Raw genomic sequence first — 19,911 nt, 5'->3', positions numbered from 1 at the left:
GCCTCGGCTGCAGAAAGGAAGGTTGATTTAAAGCCCTTCGGAAGGAGGGAGCGTTTCGGAGCAGACGCGCACTGAAGCGTGTTGTTAAATCATCCCGGAGAGCTCACGACGGGGCGATGGGGACGTGAGTTATGGTTCGAAGGAGTATTACGGAGCCAGTGAGAACCAACTCTGGGCGAGTGTTCTGTGACATGAGGACAGGCCCAACACGTAAAATGACATTAAAAATATACCACGTGGTGCGTTTGGCGCGTGTGTGCGTAAGACGGAACAGAGGAGCCACGTCACGCGATTAGCTGGCGTTGCCGCGGGCGGTGAGGTTACGAGGGACTTCGTCTCCTTTCCCACTTGCCTGATTGTCTCCAAGGAGCATATATTACTTTTTTAACCAGAGAAACATCAAATACAAATAATTTAAGCCTTATTATTTTTCTATCATACGAGCAGTGCTCGTTATAGAACATTGGAAAAACGCAAACGCGTAGAAGGGAACGGAAAATGGCCGGCTTTTCACTGCGGAAAAATCAGTCTCTTAGTCTGGTGTATTTCCTTTCATTGTTTGTTGGCACATTGTTTGGAACTTTTTTTTTTTTAACGCTTATTTATTTATTTTGAAAGCGAATGTGAGCGGGGGAGGGGCAGAGAGAGAGAGACAGAGAATCCCGAGCAGGTTCTGAGCCGTCAGCACAGAGCCCGACGCGGGGCTCCAACTCCCGAGCTGTGAGATCATGACCCGAGCCGAAGTCGGACGCTCAACCCACCGAGCCGTCAGGCGCCCCTGTTCCCACGTTTTTAAGTGAGCTTTGAGCTGTCCCCACAGTTACTCTCATTCTATAGACGCAACTTACAACGGAGGTAAAGAAATTTGGCCTCAATTCAAATAATGCTAATAATTCCGATAACCGCCGATGTGAGTGGCCCACGCGCTCGCTGCCGGGCGCAGTCCAGAGCGCTTTTCAGACCGGCTCTTGGCAGTCCCTGCAGGGACTCTGTCCCTGCCGCCCCGTGAGCGAGGACAGCACCGTGTGGAAGGGCCTTGCTTGTTCTCCGAGGGACCAGTGTGGCTCTGTCCCCAGTGTGTGTGGCACTCAGAGCCCGGGGCTCACGCATCCACACCTGCCCTCCCTGTTCGCACGGTTCCTTAACAGAAAAACGTCTGTGGTTGATGGAAGCTCCAGAGAGCCCATGTGGCAGAGAGGGGACAGGACCCACCCGTTCCTGGTCACCCTAAAGCAGGTCACCTTCTCCTTGGCACTGTTGGGGTCCAGCTCTGCCACGTGAGGGGTTGGAGCCGTGAGCCTTGTTTCTGAAAGGTGGTGTGGCGGGTGGTGTGGCCCCCGCGGGCCAGAGCAGCAGGTGCGGTCCATCTGGTGCCCGATTTCCCTCGAAGGCGGGGGCGCGGCTCCCTAAGGGCGCCCCCCACCCTGCAGAAGGACCTCGCGGTGGGGTCCTTGCTTTGCACTTCGGGGCGGGCTATTTGCAACGGTGTCAAATCCAAGCGCGTGACTAGTAAAGATCAGAAGGTAGACGCACAAATCATTTACTCAAAGGGACCAGATGTCGGTGCCCGTAATGCTGCTGCGTTCTAGAACACGCAAGCTGAGAGAGCACCTGGCCCACCCTCTCCTTTGACCCATGAGGAGGTGGAGGCCCAGAGAGGGCAAGTGACTTCCCCAAGACCACACTGTGGGTCGGACGTAACCAGGTCGAGAGTCAGCGCCCTGCCAGTGTCCTCGGCGAAGTGTGTCTCTTTCTGCTGTCATTGTCTGTGTTTGCCTCAGGAACTCAACGGCCTAAACCTAGTGACCGACCCGGGTTGGAAAGTCAGAGAGCTGGCGTTCCTGAGAACTGAATTGCTTGGGGCTCGGGTAGACGGGGCAGTGACCCGGGGGCCATAACCATTTCTACTGGGGTTGGTTCCAAACCTGTATTGTGGGAGTAGGTCCTCTTCTTTGGCACGTGCCACCCGGGAGGCTGGGAGGCATTTGCACACAGACCTGGGGACGTGCTGGGACGCCAGTCGAATGACAGGGCGTGGCCTCCACCTCAGCACCAGCCTGCCATCCCCGACGTGAAAGAGTCTGTGTCCTGCAGACAGCATGGCACCTGCCCTTCCGGGAAGCCAGATGTCCAGACCCCCTGTCCCGCTTCATCCGTCCTTGTTTGGCACAGAAGCCTTCATGCCGGGAGACGAGCAAATGCCCTGTGGTCACTGTCCCGGCTCACCTGCACCTGGGGGCGGGCTGAGTGCAGTCAGGTGACATGGGGGCGGGCTGGGTGCAGTCAGGTGACATGATGGTGCCTGGATCCCACCTGTGGGCTTCCCAGCACGTTCTCCTCCATGCCACCCCGGGTCGTGGCCAGGCCTGCCACCATTCCCAGGTGACAGATGGGGCAGCCGAGGGTCAGGGCTGAAGGACTGGCTCGGGGCCCCGTGGCTGTGAGTGCCCTCCGTGCCCAGCTGCCCGATGCCTTTGACTTCCTGCCTCTCTGGTTCCTGTTTTGTGTTTGGGGGTGTGGGGGGAAGGCGATGGGAGGGGCCCGGCTCTCCCTCCCACATTTGAAGACAGGGGTGGGGGGCGGCCGCTGCCTAACGCCTTCTCTCTCCTGACAGGGGCACCCTGGCAAGGAAGGCCCTCCAGGAGAGAAAGGAGGCCAGGTGGGTTCAGAAGAGAGTGAGCAGAGACGACTGTGCCCTTGGTCTGCTGTCTGTGCCCCGGGGTCCCGGCCTGGGGCGGCAGGGACCTCCGCCTAAGTCCCCCGTGACCCCTCCCCACCTCGGTTACCGCACATGGGGGTGCAGGCACCGCCGTGACCTTGGCCACACGCAAGCTGGGTGACTGTGCAGGTTCTCGGCCGGGGGCTCCTGCTGACCTATTGCCCTCGTTTGTTTGGGGGCCAGGACGTGGGGCTTTGAGGCCGGGATGGAGTTTCGAGGTGGCCTGGCCCCCAGGGACTTGCCCGCCGCCCTGTCTGTGGCAGAAGTCGGCCTCTCCGTCCCTTCATGTTCCCGGCCCTCCCCAGGCCCGCACCTGCTCGGGGAGCCGGGGCAGTGAGTGGTCAGCAAGGCCCTCACGCTGTCAAGGGCTCCCTTCCCCAGACGGTCAGCCCTCGTCCCCTTCTCCCAGCCGGAAGCTCTCCCCCATCACCCAAGGTGCCTCTGCTGGGGGCGCACTTCTTTAAGGGCAGCCCGAAGCAGCAGGGCCCCTCCCCATCTCACGGCCCCCCTCGCACTCCCGAACCTCTGGGCGGCGGCCGCACCTCGGTCCCCGGCAAAAGCCTCAGCAGGAGACACAGCAGGCGTCCCCCGTCCAGTGGGAGCCCCTCCAAGGGTCCGATGTGCGGGGTCCGCTCCGCACAGAGCATGAGGAATTGGCTGCTGGGACGGGAGCTTTCCAGCTGTTGTGGGAGGACCCAGAGCGGACCGCGCGCGACCACACCCCAGATGGAGCTGACGGTCTTTCCCCTTTCGTTTCAGGGTCCACCCGGCCCCCAGGGCCCCATCGGCTATCCGGGTCCCCGAGGAGTCAAGGTGAGGTTCTGGCAGCTTCGCGCCCTCCTGGAGGCCAAGGCTGGGATTGCGGGCGCAGCAGTCCCGGTCCCCCGGCGCTCCTGAGGGAAAGGTGGGATCCCGGGACAGGGGGCTGGGACAGGGGAGGGAGTGGCCAGCCAGGGCCAGGAGGGGCTGATCCCGGAGCAGGGGACAGCTCCGGTGCGTCTGTGACGACGTAGGCGTCAGGGCGGTGGCCGCCTGTCCGTCGGTCGGGATGCTGCTCTAGCTATCACCCAGTGCCCACCCCCTCCCAGGCGCCGCACGGGTACACGCCTCAGCCAAGGGGAACAGCCTGTCCGGGGAAACTCAGAAACGTCCCTTCCGGGCCATTTGCACATCCGGAGCGAGAGAGTCCGTCCCCATGGATAACACCCGGGAGACCGAGTGCTGGCGAGATGCTCGTGGGAGGTGTCCACTTACCCGCAGTCGTGTTTGCGGTGCCAAGGGGCTCTGGAACCTTGTCAAACGGGGGCACGGAGCTCCAGAGCGATGCCCAAAACACAGGCCCGCCTGTTCCGTCACAGCTAACCGGGTTTGCTTTGAGTTGTGTGATTTAATTTCCAGTCATGTCGCTGTCTGGGCACCTGGGGCACATTTATACGGAGAGGGATGTGCCCTGAGGAACGTGTTCGGGGGCGGGGGGGGGGGGGTGGTGTTCTTTCCTCCGTAGCGTCTGAAAGCTCTAGGTGATGCTGAGGCCTTAGAAAAGCCAACGGCTCACTTTGTTCCCAAACGACTTCAACTTGACGTGAAGGGAAATGTATAAATATATACACAAACGCAAGAAGCCCAGCCTGAGGGATTTGCGTGGACACGCCCCTCAGCTCCTGTGCTCGGTCCGCACCGTTGACCGCGCTTCATCCTCCTGGGCGCTTCTGCCCCTCGGACGTGTGCGGCTGGCCTGCGGTGTGGGGGATGGAGAATCCAAAACCTCAGTTTTCAGCACCTTGCCCCAAGTTACCCTAAAATCGATGCCTCGGTCGGGACTCAGACCCAGAACTTGCTTATTCCGCACCAAGCGCCCCGAGCCAGACCCCGAGGGGCCCGACGGCATTTCCCCGGAATCCCGATGTTCCGAGGGCCCGAGGGCAGACGGACTTCCCGGGGGCGGGGGGGCCGGGGGCCGGGGGCCAGGGGCCCGAGGCAGGGCAGGTTTCTCCCTGAAGCGGGCTCTTACCAGCACGCCTTGTGAGTTTTATCAGGATTGCCTGTGTGGCAGAAATGCCGATTATGTGAGCTCTGTGCGTGTTTATTTTATAAATTCTTGTCGCAAAAGCGTCTGCTGGCTCTGTACACGGCTAATTGCATAATGCTGTGTCTGTGAGCTAAAAGGTGTTTGCTTTAAAATGTTTATGGGGAATGCTCTTATCTTGTCTATCTGATTAAAATTCATTCAGGCCGTGAGCGATCCAGTTAGACTTGGAAGCAGGGAGTGGGAGGAAAAGTGGGGCTGAACGCTCTTTTCGCTGGAGACATGCATTCTCATTTCCTGTGCTTTTGAAAATGACAGTGGAGTCCGCAGCCTGAGGGACGGCAGGCCCAGGGCCGATTCGTGCCCCCCGGGGGACATCTGGAGACCTTTTTGACTGTCACAACTTGGGGGGAGAGACTACCGTCACGTAACGGGTGGGGGGTCAGGGATGCTGTGCGCAGGGCAGCCCCTGTGACCCAGCCCCAGATGTCAGCCGTGCCGTGGCCGAGAGATCTGGTCTGTTGGTCTCCTGGGCCACGTTCCCCTGGCCTCTGACCTGGGTCGGGAAATGGTAGGACTTTGGGTCTGGGAGGGCATGGGCACAGGAAGCCCACCCCGCCAGCATGGCAAGAGGGAGGAAGCTGGTGCCAGAGCCCCCAGGGCATCGAGGTGTGGGGGTAACCGCACCTCCCCTCTGTCCCGAGGCATCTGGCCGCCTGGGGCCACTGGAGCCCGGGGTGCATCTAGGGGGCGGTCGCCGCCCCCGCTCCCCCCCGGGGGAGGCCGTGCAGCCCAGGCCCGGCCCAGCTCTCAGCGCCTGGCTCCAGCTTTTCTTAGGGCTTCTCCTCAGTTCCTGGAAAAAGGCTTAACACTCTGTGCACAGTTCTTGCCACCAGAGGGCGTCTGGCAGCCCGAGGGTCCCCGCGAGGTGGCCCAGCTGCCCTGCCCGCCGCCTCTGCTGGAACCAGATGGGAGGCCTGGCCTCTCTCCGGGGTCCCGTGGGCAGCTGGCCGCGGTCGGTGTCTGCTCCCTGCTCGGAGGGCCGAGGCTGTGGCCGGTTCCCTCCACTCCACGGGTGGACTTACCTGGTCTGGGCAAGGTGCTAGCGTGGCGGGGGGCGGGGGGGGGGGTGCTCAGAGGAAAGAGGGTGTGTCCCACCCTTACAGTTCTGGTCTGGCGCAGAGATCTGTCCTGAGCTGGCGTTCAGTGGCACTGGTGCCATTCTATCGGTCAGTTTGATGAGCTGTTGCCTACTGTCGCATGTCAGTAATAATAATACAGAATGACAGCGGCCAGACAGCACACAGCTGTTGTGTTTTGAGCACCAACTATGTGCCGGGCACTGTCCTGAGGGCTCGTCTGCATCCCCCTCCCACCAGCAGTAACAGGGCAGTGGTTGTCGTCACCCCCACTTCCCAAATGAGGAAACCGAGGCACTAGGCACCTGGGACGTCAGAGGCCACGAGCAGTCTGCCCGATTCCAGAGCCATGCTGAGGCCTCACGTCCCACCGGCTCCCCAGACCTCAGAGAGACGGATGTTTCTGGAAGAGGGCAGATGTCAGCGGGGGACATCTGGGAATCCTTGGTGGGGGGAGGCAGGGAGGCAGGGCTCACGTAGGCATGAGGAGAGCCTGCAGGGTCCTCCCTCGGAGACTGGGAGCGTGAGGGAGCTTGTGTGGGTCGGGGGGCTGCGCACTCAGCCCTCCTGGTATTTGGGGCTTCGACCCTTCCCTTTCGAGAGCTCAGGAGAGGCTCCGACCCACCCGACTCACTCTCTTCCCTTCGTGTTTGCCCAGGGAGCTGATGGCATCCGCGGTCTGAAAGGCACCAAGGGCGAGAAGGTGAGTGCCCCCCGCCTCTTCCTGCCGCAGAGCTGGTGGCCGGCTGGGTGGCTCCTTCCGTGGCAGCCCTAACAGCTGCTGAGGCTCATGTGGCCTCTGAGTGTGGAGGGATGTGATCCCCCCCCGCGGGACAGACTGTATGCAAAAGGGCAGGCTGTGGGCGCACCTCCTGGCGGGGCTGAGGGTCGGGGGCTTGGCACCCCCCACCCACGGCCAAGGCCAAGGCTCGCCGCTCACCCGCAGAGGCCAGCGGACACCCCAGGCGGATGCCTCGCAAGGCAGCTGGACAACGGGGCCATTGGGGTGCTGGGTGTTCTTCCCTGGGCGGCCCCTCAGGCTGGAGCAGAGCCAGGCGCGGAGGGAAAGAGGTGTCGCCGTGCCCCCCGGCCGCGCCCGGCACGGCTCCTTCCCCGCGGCATCTGCCTGTTCCCGTCCCTGAGCTGGCTCCTCACGTGGCCACGCTGGACAGGGACGGCGCGGACGCTGGGCCCTCTGTGCTGTGGCGATGGCTCAGCCTTGGCCCCGTCTCCGTGCTCAGCCTGGGGGAGCAGGCGCACGCACGCTGCCTCGGTTCCCCCTGGAGAGCCAGCGGAGGAAGGCAGACCCCTGAGCCGCCATCCTGTGGCCCCTGGAAGCGTGGGGACTGAGGGCCCTCGGGGTCAGGGCCGGGCACACTCCCCGCGGGACAGACGAGGTCCCCACCGGCAGCTCCCGGCTCCCTCAACTCCCCTCATCCCGTTGGCGGGGGCTCCCCAGAGCCCCAGGTTTTGCCACATTTGTCCCATCACTTTTGTCCTTTAGCCAGAGACAGGGCTACCTGAGCGAGTTCTGACGGGGAAGGACTCTTCTCCAGGAGAGTCACTGCCCCTCTGAGGGCCCCCGGGGGGGCAGCCTGCGGGGTGGGGGTGAGGAGAGCCTCCTGGGACCTAGAGCCCGAGGCCGCTGTGGGTGAGTCCCCGGCATATCACCGGACAGCGGACGCGCACTGTGGGCTGGGGAGAAACGAGTTCGCACCAAGTCCCAGAAAACTGCCTCCCTCTGCGTACCAGCTCCCGGCCGGCCTGGGGCTCAGGACCAGGCCCCCCGATGGGCAAACGAGGTCAGGACGCCGGGCCTGGATGGAGAGGGAGGGCGAGCCAGGCCGCCCCGTGCAAGTACCTGAGGGTGTCTGTGCTTGTCTGCGTGGGGACTCGAGCGCACGGCAGTCCCTGACCCTTGTGGATCCCCAAATACGCGAATAGCAGGAATGTGTCCTCCTGGCCTGGAGGGTGCAGGACTGTGTCACTGAGGGCCGCCCCGCAGCCAGACTGCCCGAGCCCTGGGCCCTTCCGTCCCCTCCAGCTCTTGCTGGGCCGGTCTGTGGGGCCCACCGTGGCGGCCGGCTTCTCTGGGGCGTCCTCCCTCCAGCCCCGCCCCGGTGCTCGCCCGTCAGCGGCTACTGGGCCCCAGCGGGGACCAGCTGTGCACAGCTGTGCGGGGTGCAGGGGTGTGGGGGTGGGGGCGGCGGACCACGAGCTTGACCCCACGACTACAGAGGGTTAGAGGGGCGCCCTTCACGAGGGACCGGACTCACTCTCGGAACCCCCCCCGCCCGGCACGCCCAGCGCTTGTGTGGCGACAGGGGCTCTGGGCTGGGGGCTGTGTGCGGAGTCGTGGGGGGAGGGGGGCCAGCCGCCCCGGAGGTGGGCTCTTTCGTGCCGACCCAGGCGCTGCCTTGTCCTTTGTCAGGGTGAAGACGGCTTTCCTGGGTTTAAAGGCGACATGGGAATCAAGGGCGATCGGGTGAGTGTTTTGGGGTGCTGGCGGGGGTCGGGGCTGGGGGTGGGAGGCCAGGGGAGGGCTGCGGCGTTCGGGGCCGCAGGACAGCTTCTCCTAACGAAGGTGACGCCTCTGCGGGGGGTGGGGGGGGGCTCTCGGCCCGCAGGGAGGAACAGCTGGGAGCCCAGGGGCCTGGCTCTGTGCTTGTCCCCCCACTGGCCCTCAGCTTCCCGCTCGGAGCCAAGGCGGCTCTCGCCTGGCGTGAACACCCGGTCACTGGGGTCACCTGGGGTCACCTGGCCCCTCTGCCCTGTGCCCTGACCCTCCCTGCCCAGGGGGTCCGTGGGGACTTGTCTTTTTGCGGCCGACACTCGGGATGGCAGAGCGCCTCACTTGGCTCGGAAGAGACGGAGGGAGGGGGCTGCAGAAATGCCGTCCGACCCGGGAGGGCCGGGGTCCCTGCCCGCCCCGACGGCATCTCGGTCCCCCGAGCATCCTCCCGTGATTTTCGGACCCCGAGCAGCTCCTGTGTTCTGTAATCTCATGCTCGGGCATCAGAAGCTGCAAGACAGCAGTTGCTTTTTAATGAATAATTTACCTCCCCGCCCGAGGAAGCTGCTCGTGCTGCAGGGGGATGGGCTTGGCTCCCATGGCAGGCGCCCGGCAGAAAGCTGCTGGCTGTGTCTTCCTCTAAGTGGGGAGAGGGCAGAGCAGATGAAGCGGGAGGAAGGTTCCGGGTCGTCGGCCGGCCGCCACCGCCAGGGCGCGGGCACTTTGAAGGGCCCCGACCCCCTTGAGAGTGAGCGCAGGCCCCTGGCAGGAGGGCGGGAGGTGCCCGAGCCACCCGCGTGGGCACAGCTGTGGCGGCAGCTGGACGCGCACCTGGACAGACGGCTGCCGGCCGCCGTGCGGCTGCCGTAACTGTTCCCCGGCAAAGCTGGCCTGCAGGTGCCTTTTCAGAACGTGCCAGCCCCGGAGAGCCCCACGCGCCTGGCGCCGTGTCACAGACTAAAAAGGCAGAGGCAATCTTGGCCTCTATCAAAGGCGGAGGAACGAAAGAGAGAGATTCATTTCACAGTCGTGTCCCAGTTATGTTCCTGCTAAAGACAGCCCTTCTAGAACTTTCTCCATGGTGACGGGACTCTGCCCCACATCTGAGGGGCCTCTCTCTCTCTGGCTGGCGAACGTCCTTTTTATTCTGCCTCTGACAATGCCGTGCACACGCTCGGGGTCCACATCACGAGGGTCCATCTCTGAAAGAGATTGCACAAAGGATGTCCGGCGGTCACACTCCAGGCTCCGCGGGCAGGCCTGCCGTTGGAATTGGGTGAGGGTGGGACTGGCGGCAGGGACACTTCCTCAGCCAGGGAGCGGAGAAACTTCTGCCCCGAGCGTGACCTTTCCTAGGTGCTCAGTTAATGTGTGAAGGGTCCTTTTGTTGGAAGAACATTTCTTAGGGACCGAGAGTCCTGGGCCCGCGGACACACTGGACATTACGAGTGAGGAAGTTATTGGTCCTTCGTGTCCCGTGGGACACCCATCGTTGCTGTGGGGGGTACGGCTGTCTTCCAGCTGCCGCTGGAAGCCAGTGATCAGAGCGAGACCTGGCAGTGAGCAGAGGGCCGGGGGGGGCGGGGGAGGGGGCGGCGCTCGGAGGCCGGGCCGGCGCTGCCGTGGACCTCGGCAAGCCCCCAGACCCCCGGTCGTGTCCGGGCCCAGGCTGGACCGCGGCGAAGTTGGTTGGGGCAGCGTTGAGGACCTTTCCGTCTCTGGGACACGTCACGTGGTCTCCTGTGTGCCTGCCATGCCCAGACCCCTGGGCGGCGGGGGCCGCGGCCCATCCCTGCTTCGAGGAAAAAGGCAGCATCCTGCGCACGGGTTGTCCTGATCTATTTGGGCAAGGAGCGGTTGAGAGCGCCGGGGTTAACCAAAGTCGCCTCAACCGAGAGGGACTCATTTGGAGAAGCAGGAGCGTGCAGCCTGGAGAAGGAACTTCCCACCGCTGTGCAGAGGGGCGGCGTGGCCGTTCAGCAGAGCCCTGTAGCTTGCTCCGCAGTGCTCCCGTCTCGTCGGACAGGAGCGGGTGCCGTGCTCTTGAGGCCGCCTGGTGCGCCAAGCGGGCGAGGCGGCTCCTACCCCAAGATCTGACCTGGGACCCGGACTCTCGGGCCCAGAACGGCCATGGGAGTCATGTGGTGGGGGGTGGAGACTGGGGGTTCTTCCTCACCTTCTCTTTTCTGACCTGCAGGGGGAGATCGGCCCCCCTGGTCCCAGAGGAGAAGATGGCCCCGAAGGCCCGAAGGGTCGTGGAGGTCCAAACGGCGACCCGGGTCCTCTGGGACCCCCTGGGGAGAAGGTATGTGACGGGAAGGATGCTCACTGCTTCCCGGGGACAGACCCTTCTGACGGCCTTGGGTGGCCAGGCTGGTGACTCTGCCGGGCTGAAGCCCCCAGATGGGGCCAGGTGTAATCTGAGTCGGGTCCTGTCCCACGTGCTCCCCCGGCACCCTGGCCACCCTTCCTGGCGAATTCGTCCGTTGCTAGGCCAGTCCTTTCCTTGTCCCGAGCTAGATCTCTCTGAGCACCTTGCCAGGCCAGTGCCGTGAGAGGGCTCCTTCCTCCGGGTGCCCCAGAGCCTGGGGACCGAGCCCCGGCACCCAGGGCATCATCTTTCATGCAGGGACTCTCCACAGGCCCCTGTCCTTACACCTGTGCCCCCCGCCCCCCTGCCCCCTGCTGTGGCGCTGGCCCAGGAACGGGCGCTCAGAGTGCACCAGACATCCGCCCTGTCTCGCCCCGAGGACTCTTTTACAAAAGGGCTCGACAGAATCTCACAGATAAAGAGTTCCTCCGTTGGAGATTTGCCTCAGCCATGGCCGTGTCTCCTCCTGCCTCCCGTCCGGGCAGGGATTTTCGGGGGAGACGGCTTCCCAGGGGGCAGGCAGTGGCCTCTCCGTGTCCTTTCTCGGCTGGGAGAAAATGGATGGAGAGGTAAGGTGCTGGCCAGATAACACAGCCCCTTCTTTTTCCCCAGGGAAAACTCGGAGTGCCGGGATTACCAGGTTACCCGGGAAGACAAGGGCCCAAGGTAACTTATGAGGGTATCGGGTGTTCGGACACCCACGGCCCCGGGGGAGGCTGCTGTGGCGAAACCCAGCGTCGCCCCAGCTGTCTCCCCCAGGCTCTGCCCTGGCCACAGCCTGCGCGTTAGCCTGGTTCGGTTGGAAGGAGGGGCTGGCAGTCGGGCCTTTCGGAGAAGGGGGCAGAGCCAGCCTGAGCCGAGGGCCGTGCGAGGCGAGGCGTCCCCTGCACCTCTGCCCGCTGCTGTCTCTGCACCGAGGACTCGTGAAGCCTCTCTCACCTCTGCTCCGCACTGGAGATTTGAAGGTTATTTGCTCATCACAGCGTAAAGGGAGATGAAACCTTCCTTCCATGAAATCATGTTCTGCTTTAAGTGAAACATCTCCTCCAGGCCTTGGAAATCATTTAACACGTTATTTTTTTCCCCAAATCTCACCTTTTATTATTCATGGTTCTTCCTTAAAAAATAACCAGCTGCCTGCACCGGAGACATAATTAGCGGTGCAGGAGAGTTCCTGTCTCTCCCGGCTTTGCTTGCGTCGTTCTGCCTCCCCGGCTTCAGCGCCTTTCCAGGCTCCCAGGCTCAGGCTCGTTCCCGGGAAGGGCCCCGTGGGCTGCCTGTCCCCCTGGATATTTCCATTCTGGCTGAGGAATCAGCAGTCCTTCCCGTGGAATGCTAATATCCACTTGGGGCGGGTGGGCCCTCGCCCCGTATGCGGGGAGGCAGTTTGCAGTGAAACGGGAATTTGTTCGGGGTCCCCCAGTAGCGTGCTGAGTGCGGCTGTGACGTGGCCGTGCCCCCCGCGTCTTGGAGCAAGAGGGGCTGACGGACAGGCCTTTTGTCCTGAAGTATATGTCCTCTGAGGGGAGGAGAGGAGAGAAGTCCGGGGGTGTGTGGGCCAAGTTCAGGCAGTGTCCTCGGAAGGCAAGGGAATAAAACTTTGAGCTGCCTGGCAGTTTTTTTTAAATTAATTAATTGAGAGAGAGACAGAGACAGTGCCAGCAGGGAAAGGACAGAGAGAGGGAGAGAGAGAATCCCAAGCAGGCCCCATGCTGCCAGTGCAGAGCCTGACGCAGGGCTTGACCCCGTGCAACTGTGAGATTGTGACCTGAGCCCAAGCCAAGTCAGACGCTTAAGGGACTGAGCCACTCAGGCGCCCCGCCTGGCAGTTTTCAAGGTCCTCAGGAGTGTCTGGACATGCCACCGTGTCCCAGCACCCGCACTGAGCTCTGTGGGACCTGCACCCGGGTGTCCGGGGCAGTCTCCTGCCTGGATTGGCAGGTGGACGTAGGGGTGCAAGGTTTGGAAATTCGCGAACTTTTCATGGTCTGAGCGCACATTCAGGTCAGGATTTTTAGCCACCGGAGAGTCGAGGCCCGCTGAAGACAGTAGCCACCTCCCACGGGCACGGGAAGTGCCCGAGTGTCACGGGGAAGCTCACGTCGTAGTTGTCTGGGTATTACCCACATCAAAGTCCCCAAGTGTCTCTTTTGTCTACGTGCCCCTCGTAGGTTTCTAGAATTAAAAAGCTGTTAGTTGTTAGAGCCAGTGCATAGATTTGCATTAACTTCTCACTCTACAAGCCGCCATGCTTTATTTAGAGGTGTTCTGGGAAGATAACAAAACATGACAACAAGACGCAACAAACAAAATGTCATGAATGTGAGATCCACACATCCCTTCCAGTTCATTCTCAGGAATCTGTGTGCCCTGTTCTTCGCAGATACCAGCATTTGAAGACATGAGTGTTCAGAGGGGGAGAAGGGGGAAGTGTGGCTAAGACTCAGCTTTGGTTTTTAGATTTGGACTCTATGAGATGCCTAGGAAATATTTCTTGAGTGAGTGGGTGACGGATGGATGGTGAATGGTGGGTTGGTGGGTGGGCGGTTGACGTTTGTATAGGCGGATAGTTGGATGGATGGGTGAGTGGATGGATGATGGGTGGATGGCTGGTTGAATGGACAGATGGTTGGATGGATGGATGGATGGATGGTGTTTGAGTGGGTGGACAGATTGGTGCATAGTTAGATGGGTGGATGGCTGGCTGGGGGCGGGGTGGTGGGTATATGGTTGGGCAGAACGGATGGATGGTTGGCTGAGTGGATGGAGGGGTAGGTGGATAGTCGGATGGGATGGATGTATGGGTAGATGGGTAGATGGGTAGCTGGATGGTTGGGTGGGTGAATGAGTGGATGGGTGGGCGGACGGACGGATGGATGAATGGATGGATGGAAGGGTAGAAGGTGGGTGGATGGATGGGTGGGGGGTGAGGGGGTGGGTCGGTGGAGCTCGTGTCTGAGGCCGTGAACCGTAAGCTGCTGCTGGCACACGCAGCATAGCTGATTCTCTGGCCCAGCTCTCGTGCTTCCTTATGAGTCACCTCTCTTTCAGGGTTCTATCGGATTTCCCGGCTTTCCTGGTGCCAACGGAGAGAAGGGCGGCAGGGTAAGGACAGCCTGGCCTCCGGTCAGGTGGCTCGCTCCACTGCCTTGGTATTCAACGGGTGCATTTTCTGGCACGCCCTGTTTGCTCTCACCCACTTTGCTGCCCAAACCGCTTTCCACATGGCGGACCTTAAGCCCGTGGCCTTCAGCACCAAGCGCTGGAGACTCCCCGCACACGGGGCTGGGTGGTGGTGGGCTGCAGGGCAGCGGCGGGAGGGGAGGGCATGCTTTCTGACCGACACCGCGACCCCGACAGCTCCTCAGGCCGTGAGCGAAACCCGAGTCTTTCAACCCGAGGGCCTTTCCTTCCGGGCGAATTTTTCAAGGAAGGGAAGGAGAAAAAAGGAGCGTGTTGCCTACCCTGCCGGTCCAAATTCAGGAAGCTCTTCCCCCCTCGTCATTCCCAAGCTGCCGTTGCCCCAGGGCACCTGCCCGGTGCCCGATGCTGTGGTTCACTCTGTTGTCACCATGGACAGTGGCGTTCTGAAGGGCTGGGCTGAGGAAGCCACGCCCCCCACACCGCCCTGACCGCCCCCTGCTCCAGGCCTTCTGTCGGGGAAATTACAGGGCCCTCTCTGAGCATTGCCGCCCGGGACGCAGGATCGAGGGGGTCCTCTTGGTCGTTCATTTCTGAGCTGGTTGTCCACAGGCATGTGGGGGCAGAGAGGCCGGGTTGCGAGACGTGTGCAGGGCGTACCTTGGGGCGGGGAGGACCCCAGACCTCGGAGGAAGGACTGCCGCTTTTGCGGGAACTGGGACAGGCCCGGCCCTTTCCCCTGCGCCCACGCTGTTGCTCCTGGCACAGGAGGGCTGCGTCTTCCCAGAGAGACCCCTGCCCCGATCTGTCCTCACCGCGTCTGAGCAGAGACGGTGAGCTCTCCCGAAAAACGGAGAGAGACCTCAAGCCAGCCCAACCCGTGTAAACAAACGTGTACGTGCCCGATGCCTGAGGTAGATAGAAAACGGGGAACTGCCCTCAGTGCAAGGAGACGGCGTGAGCACGGGGACACTGTCGTCATCTGCAGCTGGACCTGATCTCCACGCGCATCTACCTGTTCACCTGCACGTACATCCTGTGTCTGTGCCTCTGCGAGCGTGTCTGTCTGGCTCTTCCTTGTCTGTCGCTGTCCGTGTACCCATCCGCCTCCCTACCTGTCTGTCTGACCTCCAGAGAGAGTCTGACGGACGCCTTTGGGGAAAGCTGCCCTCTGGAATACTCACAGAGGCCGCTGTGAAGGGTGGGCCAGGGTCCGGGAAGCATGGGGGTGATAAGGGAGTGGCTTCTGTGCTGGTGGCGGCCTCCTGACCTTTGACACCAGCTCGCGGCGAGACTCTCCTAGAGGGGCCGCGATGTTCGGCATTTGGTCGTGTGATTTGGCCACAGCCCCTGTCCGTGGAGGAGCCCGCTGGGGCCAGGGATCAAGGCCCCGTCGGGATGGGTCGCGTGGGGCCGTGGAGGCCTGGCCAGCGCCCTAGGGCCGGCACTCGGGCCCAAGCCCCGCTCCTCTCTCCCTGCCCCTGTAGAGCTACTCAGCTTCCTGAGCTCAGAGGGGCAGAGAGATGCCCGGGTACCCCCCCCCCCAAGCCCCACGGGCCGTTATCCCCATGCGTCGGTGCTGGGGGTCACCAGGGACGCCACCGAAAACAGATGTGGTTGCAGAACGGGGGAGCATGGGTCCAGAAGCTTTGCTCTTGTGAGGTTTGGCTCCTGGTTCCCAGGACCTGAAGCAGAGACGCAAGGAAACTATGCTGGGAATTTACGGGGCTTTTCCAAGCTGCCTGTGGTGGTTGCTGTATTCGGAGGCCACCTTGGTGGGGGCAGGCCCTGAGGACAACGATGTCAACTTTTACAAAAGGCAACGGCTCGGGCAAGGGCCAAGTAGGACCGGCAAGCACGTTCGCGCATATCGTGGGAGAAATATTCCCTGCGCCCCTCCCGGGTGTTGGGGGCACAGAGGCAAGCGGAGGACATGGGATCTAGAGGAAAAGGCCAAGTCCGTCCCTGGGAAGCGTCCGAGATGGCCCTGCACACAAGTGAATCACAGATGGCTACAGTTTCACGAGCACGTCCTGTCAGGAGACCTGGACCATTCACGGCTCAGCTCATGGGCTCCCCACGCCCTCCCCGGGGGCGACTAAGGACCCACATCCCTGCACGGGAGAGGAACCCCGGAATTATGCACGTCTGTCCCCCCCACATATCTCCTGAGAGAGATGTCTTTATTCTGGAACCTTCCCCAGGAAAGGAAGAAGAAATTTTTTCCCAGTGACAGTGACCTTCCCGGTGCCCTGGTGGTTTGCAACTCTTCCTTGATCGCCGATCCTGGCAATCCGGCTGGCTCGCTGACCCTTCCAGACCAAGTTATGGGGTCATTCTTGCCAGCCTGTCACTGTGTCCCTCCCTCCCTCCCTCCCTCCATCCGTCCATCCACGCAGCCCTCCCTCCATCCAAATGGCATTAGTTGAGCACCTCCCCTGTCCCCACATGTCAGGTGCTCTTGGAGCCCTGGGGACAGAGCCACAGAAGCCCAGATCCCTGCCCTCGTGGAACTTGCCTTCCAAGGGTGGGGACAGGGAGCAAGTCTGTAGAGCAGATGGTGTGGCGGATGGCAGTGCGTGCTCAGGGACAAACCAGATGTGCTGGGGAAGGGGGGGCGGTTGACTGCAGAGGTAGGGAGGGCTCAGGGACAGCCTGGAGGGGCGGAGGTGGGCTGGGCCTCACAGATGCCCGGGACAAAGGACTGAGGCTTGAGCAGGGGGCAGAGTGGGGGGGGAGAGACAAGGGGACGGTGAACAGGTGGTGGGGGCGAAAGGGTGGCGTCCCCGGGGCCTCAAGGCCACCCCCATGGGGCATGGTCCGTCTTGCCACGTGACTGAAGGCACCAGCCACATTGAAAATGTCATCCCTGAGAGTCCCAGTTGGAAATCATGGAGGAGAGGGACACAGGCAGGGGTTCCGTGGTGCCTGCTCCCGCCGCTCCTGAGCCATCTGCGGACCGGGAGGGCGGCTCTGCGGGGCTGGTGGCTGAGGGGCCCGGGAGGCCGGAGTCCAGAGATGCACCTGTGCTTGGCTTCTCGGCCGGAGCAGGGCCGTTTCTGGGACTGTCTGCGCGTCCCCCGTGAGGACATGAGGACAGGCGCTCACAGGCGAGTCACCAAGCAGACCGTGGACGGGGCGGTTCCTGTTGAGCAGCGTCCGTCCGTCTCTGGTTCAGTTTACAGGGAAACCCTTGGGCAGCAGGCTCACCCGGGAGGCCGGGGCTGAGCCTCGGTCCTGCCCTCTGTGCCCGGGCTCACGGGTGTGGGACTTGGCGGAGAAGACGCGCGGCTGGACGCACCCACGGACGCCAACAAGTAGCCGGGGCTGGCCCGGCGTCCACGCTGGTAAAAGCCAACAGCGCGAAGAAAGCAGATGTTGCATTAATGTTCGTATGCAAATATTTATTTGGAGCCAAAGGCTATCGCCAGGTAATTAAAGCAGGGAAACCAGAGTGCATTGTTGGAAGGAGACATAATCACCTCGTCACCGTAAACCGTTGTATTAAATTCGCTCCAAGACGGCAGACGGCACAGAGCAGTTTTGATTCCAGCAGCGAACAAGTCAAAGCCGGGGAGAGACGGTGCGGCAGGTGGCCTTCGCGGCTCAGCTCCGTCTTGGGCTTCGTCGCTCGAAATCGGAATGAAGTTCTGGAAGATGAATCGGGAGGCGGTGGGGACACCGGGGTGGCGGTCCGCCCGTTGCTTCCACGCGCTGCGGGTGAACCGCGGTTACCTGTTATCCAAGCTCTGCTTCCGAGAAAAACAAATGTGGCGCATCTGTTTTCCGTGGTTTGGAAAATGCAAAACAACACCGCCAAGAAAAAGGAGTCTAAGTTCTACGAGAAGAGCAGCCAATGACTTTGGGTGTATGATTTATATATGGAGCCGCAAGTTTGCTTGACTGTGGAGCCTGTTGAAAATTTAATGGCTAATATTCGGAACTGTAGCAAAAGTAAATTATGTATGAAAGGGGTTGCGGTAATGATCCCCCTCGCCCCCGCCGCTGAGAGAGATGGAGAAAGGGAGGGAGAGGGCGGGCGGGAGGGGAAGTGGGGGGTGTTGATGCTTGCGGAAAGGAAACCAGATAGGGCAGTAAACATCCATCAGACTGCAGGGAGAAAATTGGATTTCTACAGGCCTGTGCGGAAACACAAAGCTCTGTGTATCGAATGTGCAGTGAAGTCCCCTCGGCCTGAAAAATCTCCTGGAGAAGCACAGACAAGGAGAGCAGACCTTCCCGGCTTCTGTTTCCGAGCTCTCTCCCCGTAACCCAGGAGAGGCAGGGGTCTCTGGCAAGTGACTGACCAGCCGCTTCTTTCTCTGGTTCTAGGGCACACCTGGGAAGCCAGGACCACGGGGGCAGCGAGGCCCGACGGTAACCACCCTCTGGGCTTCCAGAAGCGGGAGCACATTGCAGGGGGCATGCTCGGTGGGAGGGGGAGGGAGGTGTCCAGAGCTGGGAGGATTCGAGCTCACCTTTCCTCTCTCCCCCCCCGTGCAGGGTCCGAGGGGCGAACGGGGCCCCCGGGGCATCACTGGGAAGCCCGGCCCCAAGGTAGGTTTTCAGTGACTTCTGGGGCGTCAGCCACGCCACCCACACGTGGAGCACCTATGGGTGATCCGTGGCCTTTTTGTTGGGAGAAAAAAAAGGAAGTTTGCTTGAGGGTATTTAAGAAGGAGCCGGGCCAGCAGCCCTCGGACAGGTCAGGTTGAGTTGCATCACGTGCCTCAGCCCCGACAGAGCCGTGGCGGGAAGGGCCACCCCACACTGGGACCTCTGCAGCCTTAGGGGACCGGGCCCCCGGGCTTTGCACAAGTGCTGAGCCATCCGGGTACCCCACCATCCGGTTCTGGTGGGGAGGGCCCGTTTCTACCTCCTGCCTCAGAGGGAGAGCCCGAGCCTGTCCCTCACGTCCCCTCCTCCCGTTTTCTCAGCGTGGAAACGTGTGACAGCCAAGCAGGCCCTCCCCGTTCGGCCGGGACGCCATTCCAAAGTGCGCTCCCACCGAGGGACGTGGGCCTTCTGCTCGGCTGGGGTGCAGAGCTGGCCCCCCGGCTAGTGGGATGTGTCCACCGGGGGGTACAGAACATTCTCCCGCGCTGAGTGCCGGTGCGTCCCACGTTTCCGTACAGGGATTAACGCTCCCCTGCACGAGCGAGTGATACCACGGCACAGCCGTTGTCACCGCTTGTGGGGGCCCCGGGGCAGATGCCTGGGTCCTATCGCCATGTGACTTTTCGACACACTTCCTGGTGGGAGCGTGGCCTTTGTCCCCCCGCAGGGGGCTCTTCTCGGGGAAATGTCACAGCCCCGTGGATAGCAGCTCAGGGTCTGATGACAAGACAGGTGGCCTTTGGGAGCGTGGATCGGCGGCTGGCGCCCTCTGCCCTTTCCTGGAAGTCCTGGTGACCCGTGCCTGTGCCCGTGTGCCGTGTGTGACTGACGTCCCGTGACGTCACGGGCCAGTGTTCTGTCACAGGCAGTGATAATAAAGATCATCGTGGTGAAGCTGTTTTTTCTGTGTCCCTCCCTTCCTAGGGCAACTCTGGAGGCGACGGCCCCGCTGGCCCTCCGGGTGAACGGGTGAGCACCGTGAACACGCGGGCCTCTGCCAACATCTCTGGGGAGGCAGCCTGCCTTAAATGTCCCTCCCCGTTTCTTCCCGGGGTGGGCTGGGGAGAGGGAGGCGTGTCTCCAGTCCTACCGAAGGAGAGGGTTTTCCTAGGATCCCGAAGCGGATCAGTGGTAGCCTTCGCTGGGAGTGAGGTCTCTTGCCTGTCGAAGCGGGCGGCCCCCTCCCCCGGCCCTCGGCCCCAAGCTGCCCCCCTCAGCTCCCCGGACTGACCTCCTTTGTTGCGTTGGCGGGGGGCGGGGGGCCGGAATAAATGGAGAAAGGGTCCGGGGGAGCACAAAGAGACTTTGCTCGGAGAACCAAGGACTCGGGAGGACCATGGTGGGGTCTCCTGGGCCCCCACGCACTGGGGAAAGGACATCTGTGCT

The 19,911-nt window shown here is 61.9% G+C and overlaps 1 protein-coding gene across 2 annotated transcripts in view; it reads left to right on the top strand.

The window, feature by feature from the left end:
- Nucleotides 1-19,911, top strand: part of COL5A1 (collagen type V alpha 1 chain) — a 149,120-nt gene that overhangs the window by 90,940 nt on the left and 38,269 nt on the right. For both annotated transcript variants that reach the window (XM_078436289.2, XM_078436288.2), the window contains exons 26-35: nt 2,615-2,659; nt 3,479-3,532; nt 6,543-6,587; nt 8,316-8,369; nt 10,594-10,701; nt 11,380-11,433; nt 13,819-13,872; nt 18,241-18,285; nt 18,412-18,465; nt 19,450-19,494. In XM_078436289.2, coding sequence (XP_078292415.1) covers nt 2,615-2,659; nt 3,479-3,532; nt 6,543-6,587; nt 8,316-8,369; nt 10,594-10,701; nt 11,380-11,433; nt 13,819-13,872; nt 18,241-18,285; nt 18,412-18,465; nt 19,450-19,494 — 558 coding nt within the window. The remainder of the gene's footprint in view (nt 1-2,614; nt 2,660-3,478; nt 3,533-6,542; nt 6,588-8,315; nt 8,370-10,593; nt 10,702-11,379; nt 11,434-13,818; nt 13,873-18,240; nt 18,286-18,411; nt 18,466-19,449; nt 19,495-19,911) is intronic.

The sequence above is a fragment of the Panthera onca genome, chromosome D4 (assembly GCF_046562875.1).
Source record: "Panthera onca isolate mPanOnc1 chromosome D4, mPanOnc1 haplotype 2, whole genome shotgun sequence".
Taxonomy (NCBI): domain Eukaryota; kingdom Metazoa; phylum Chordata; class Mammalia; order Carnivora; family Felidae; genus Panthera; species Panthera onca.
The sequence above is the reverse complement of the archived record's forward strand: the minus strand, read 5'-3'. Positions and strand labels throughout refer to the sequence as shown.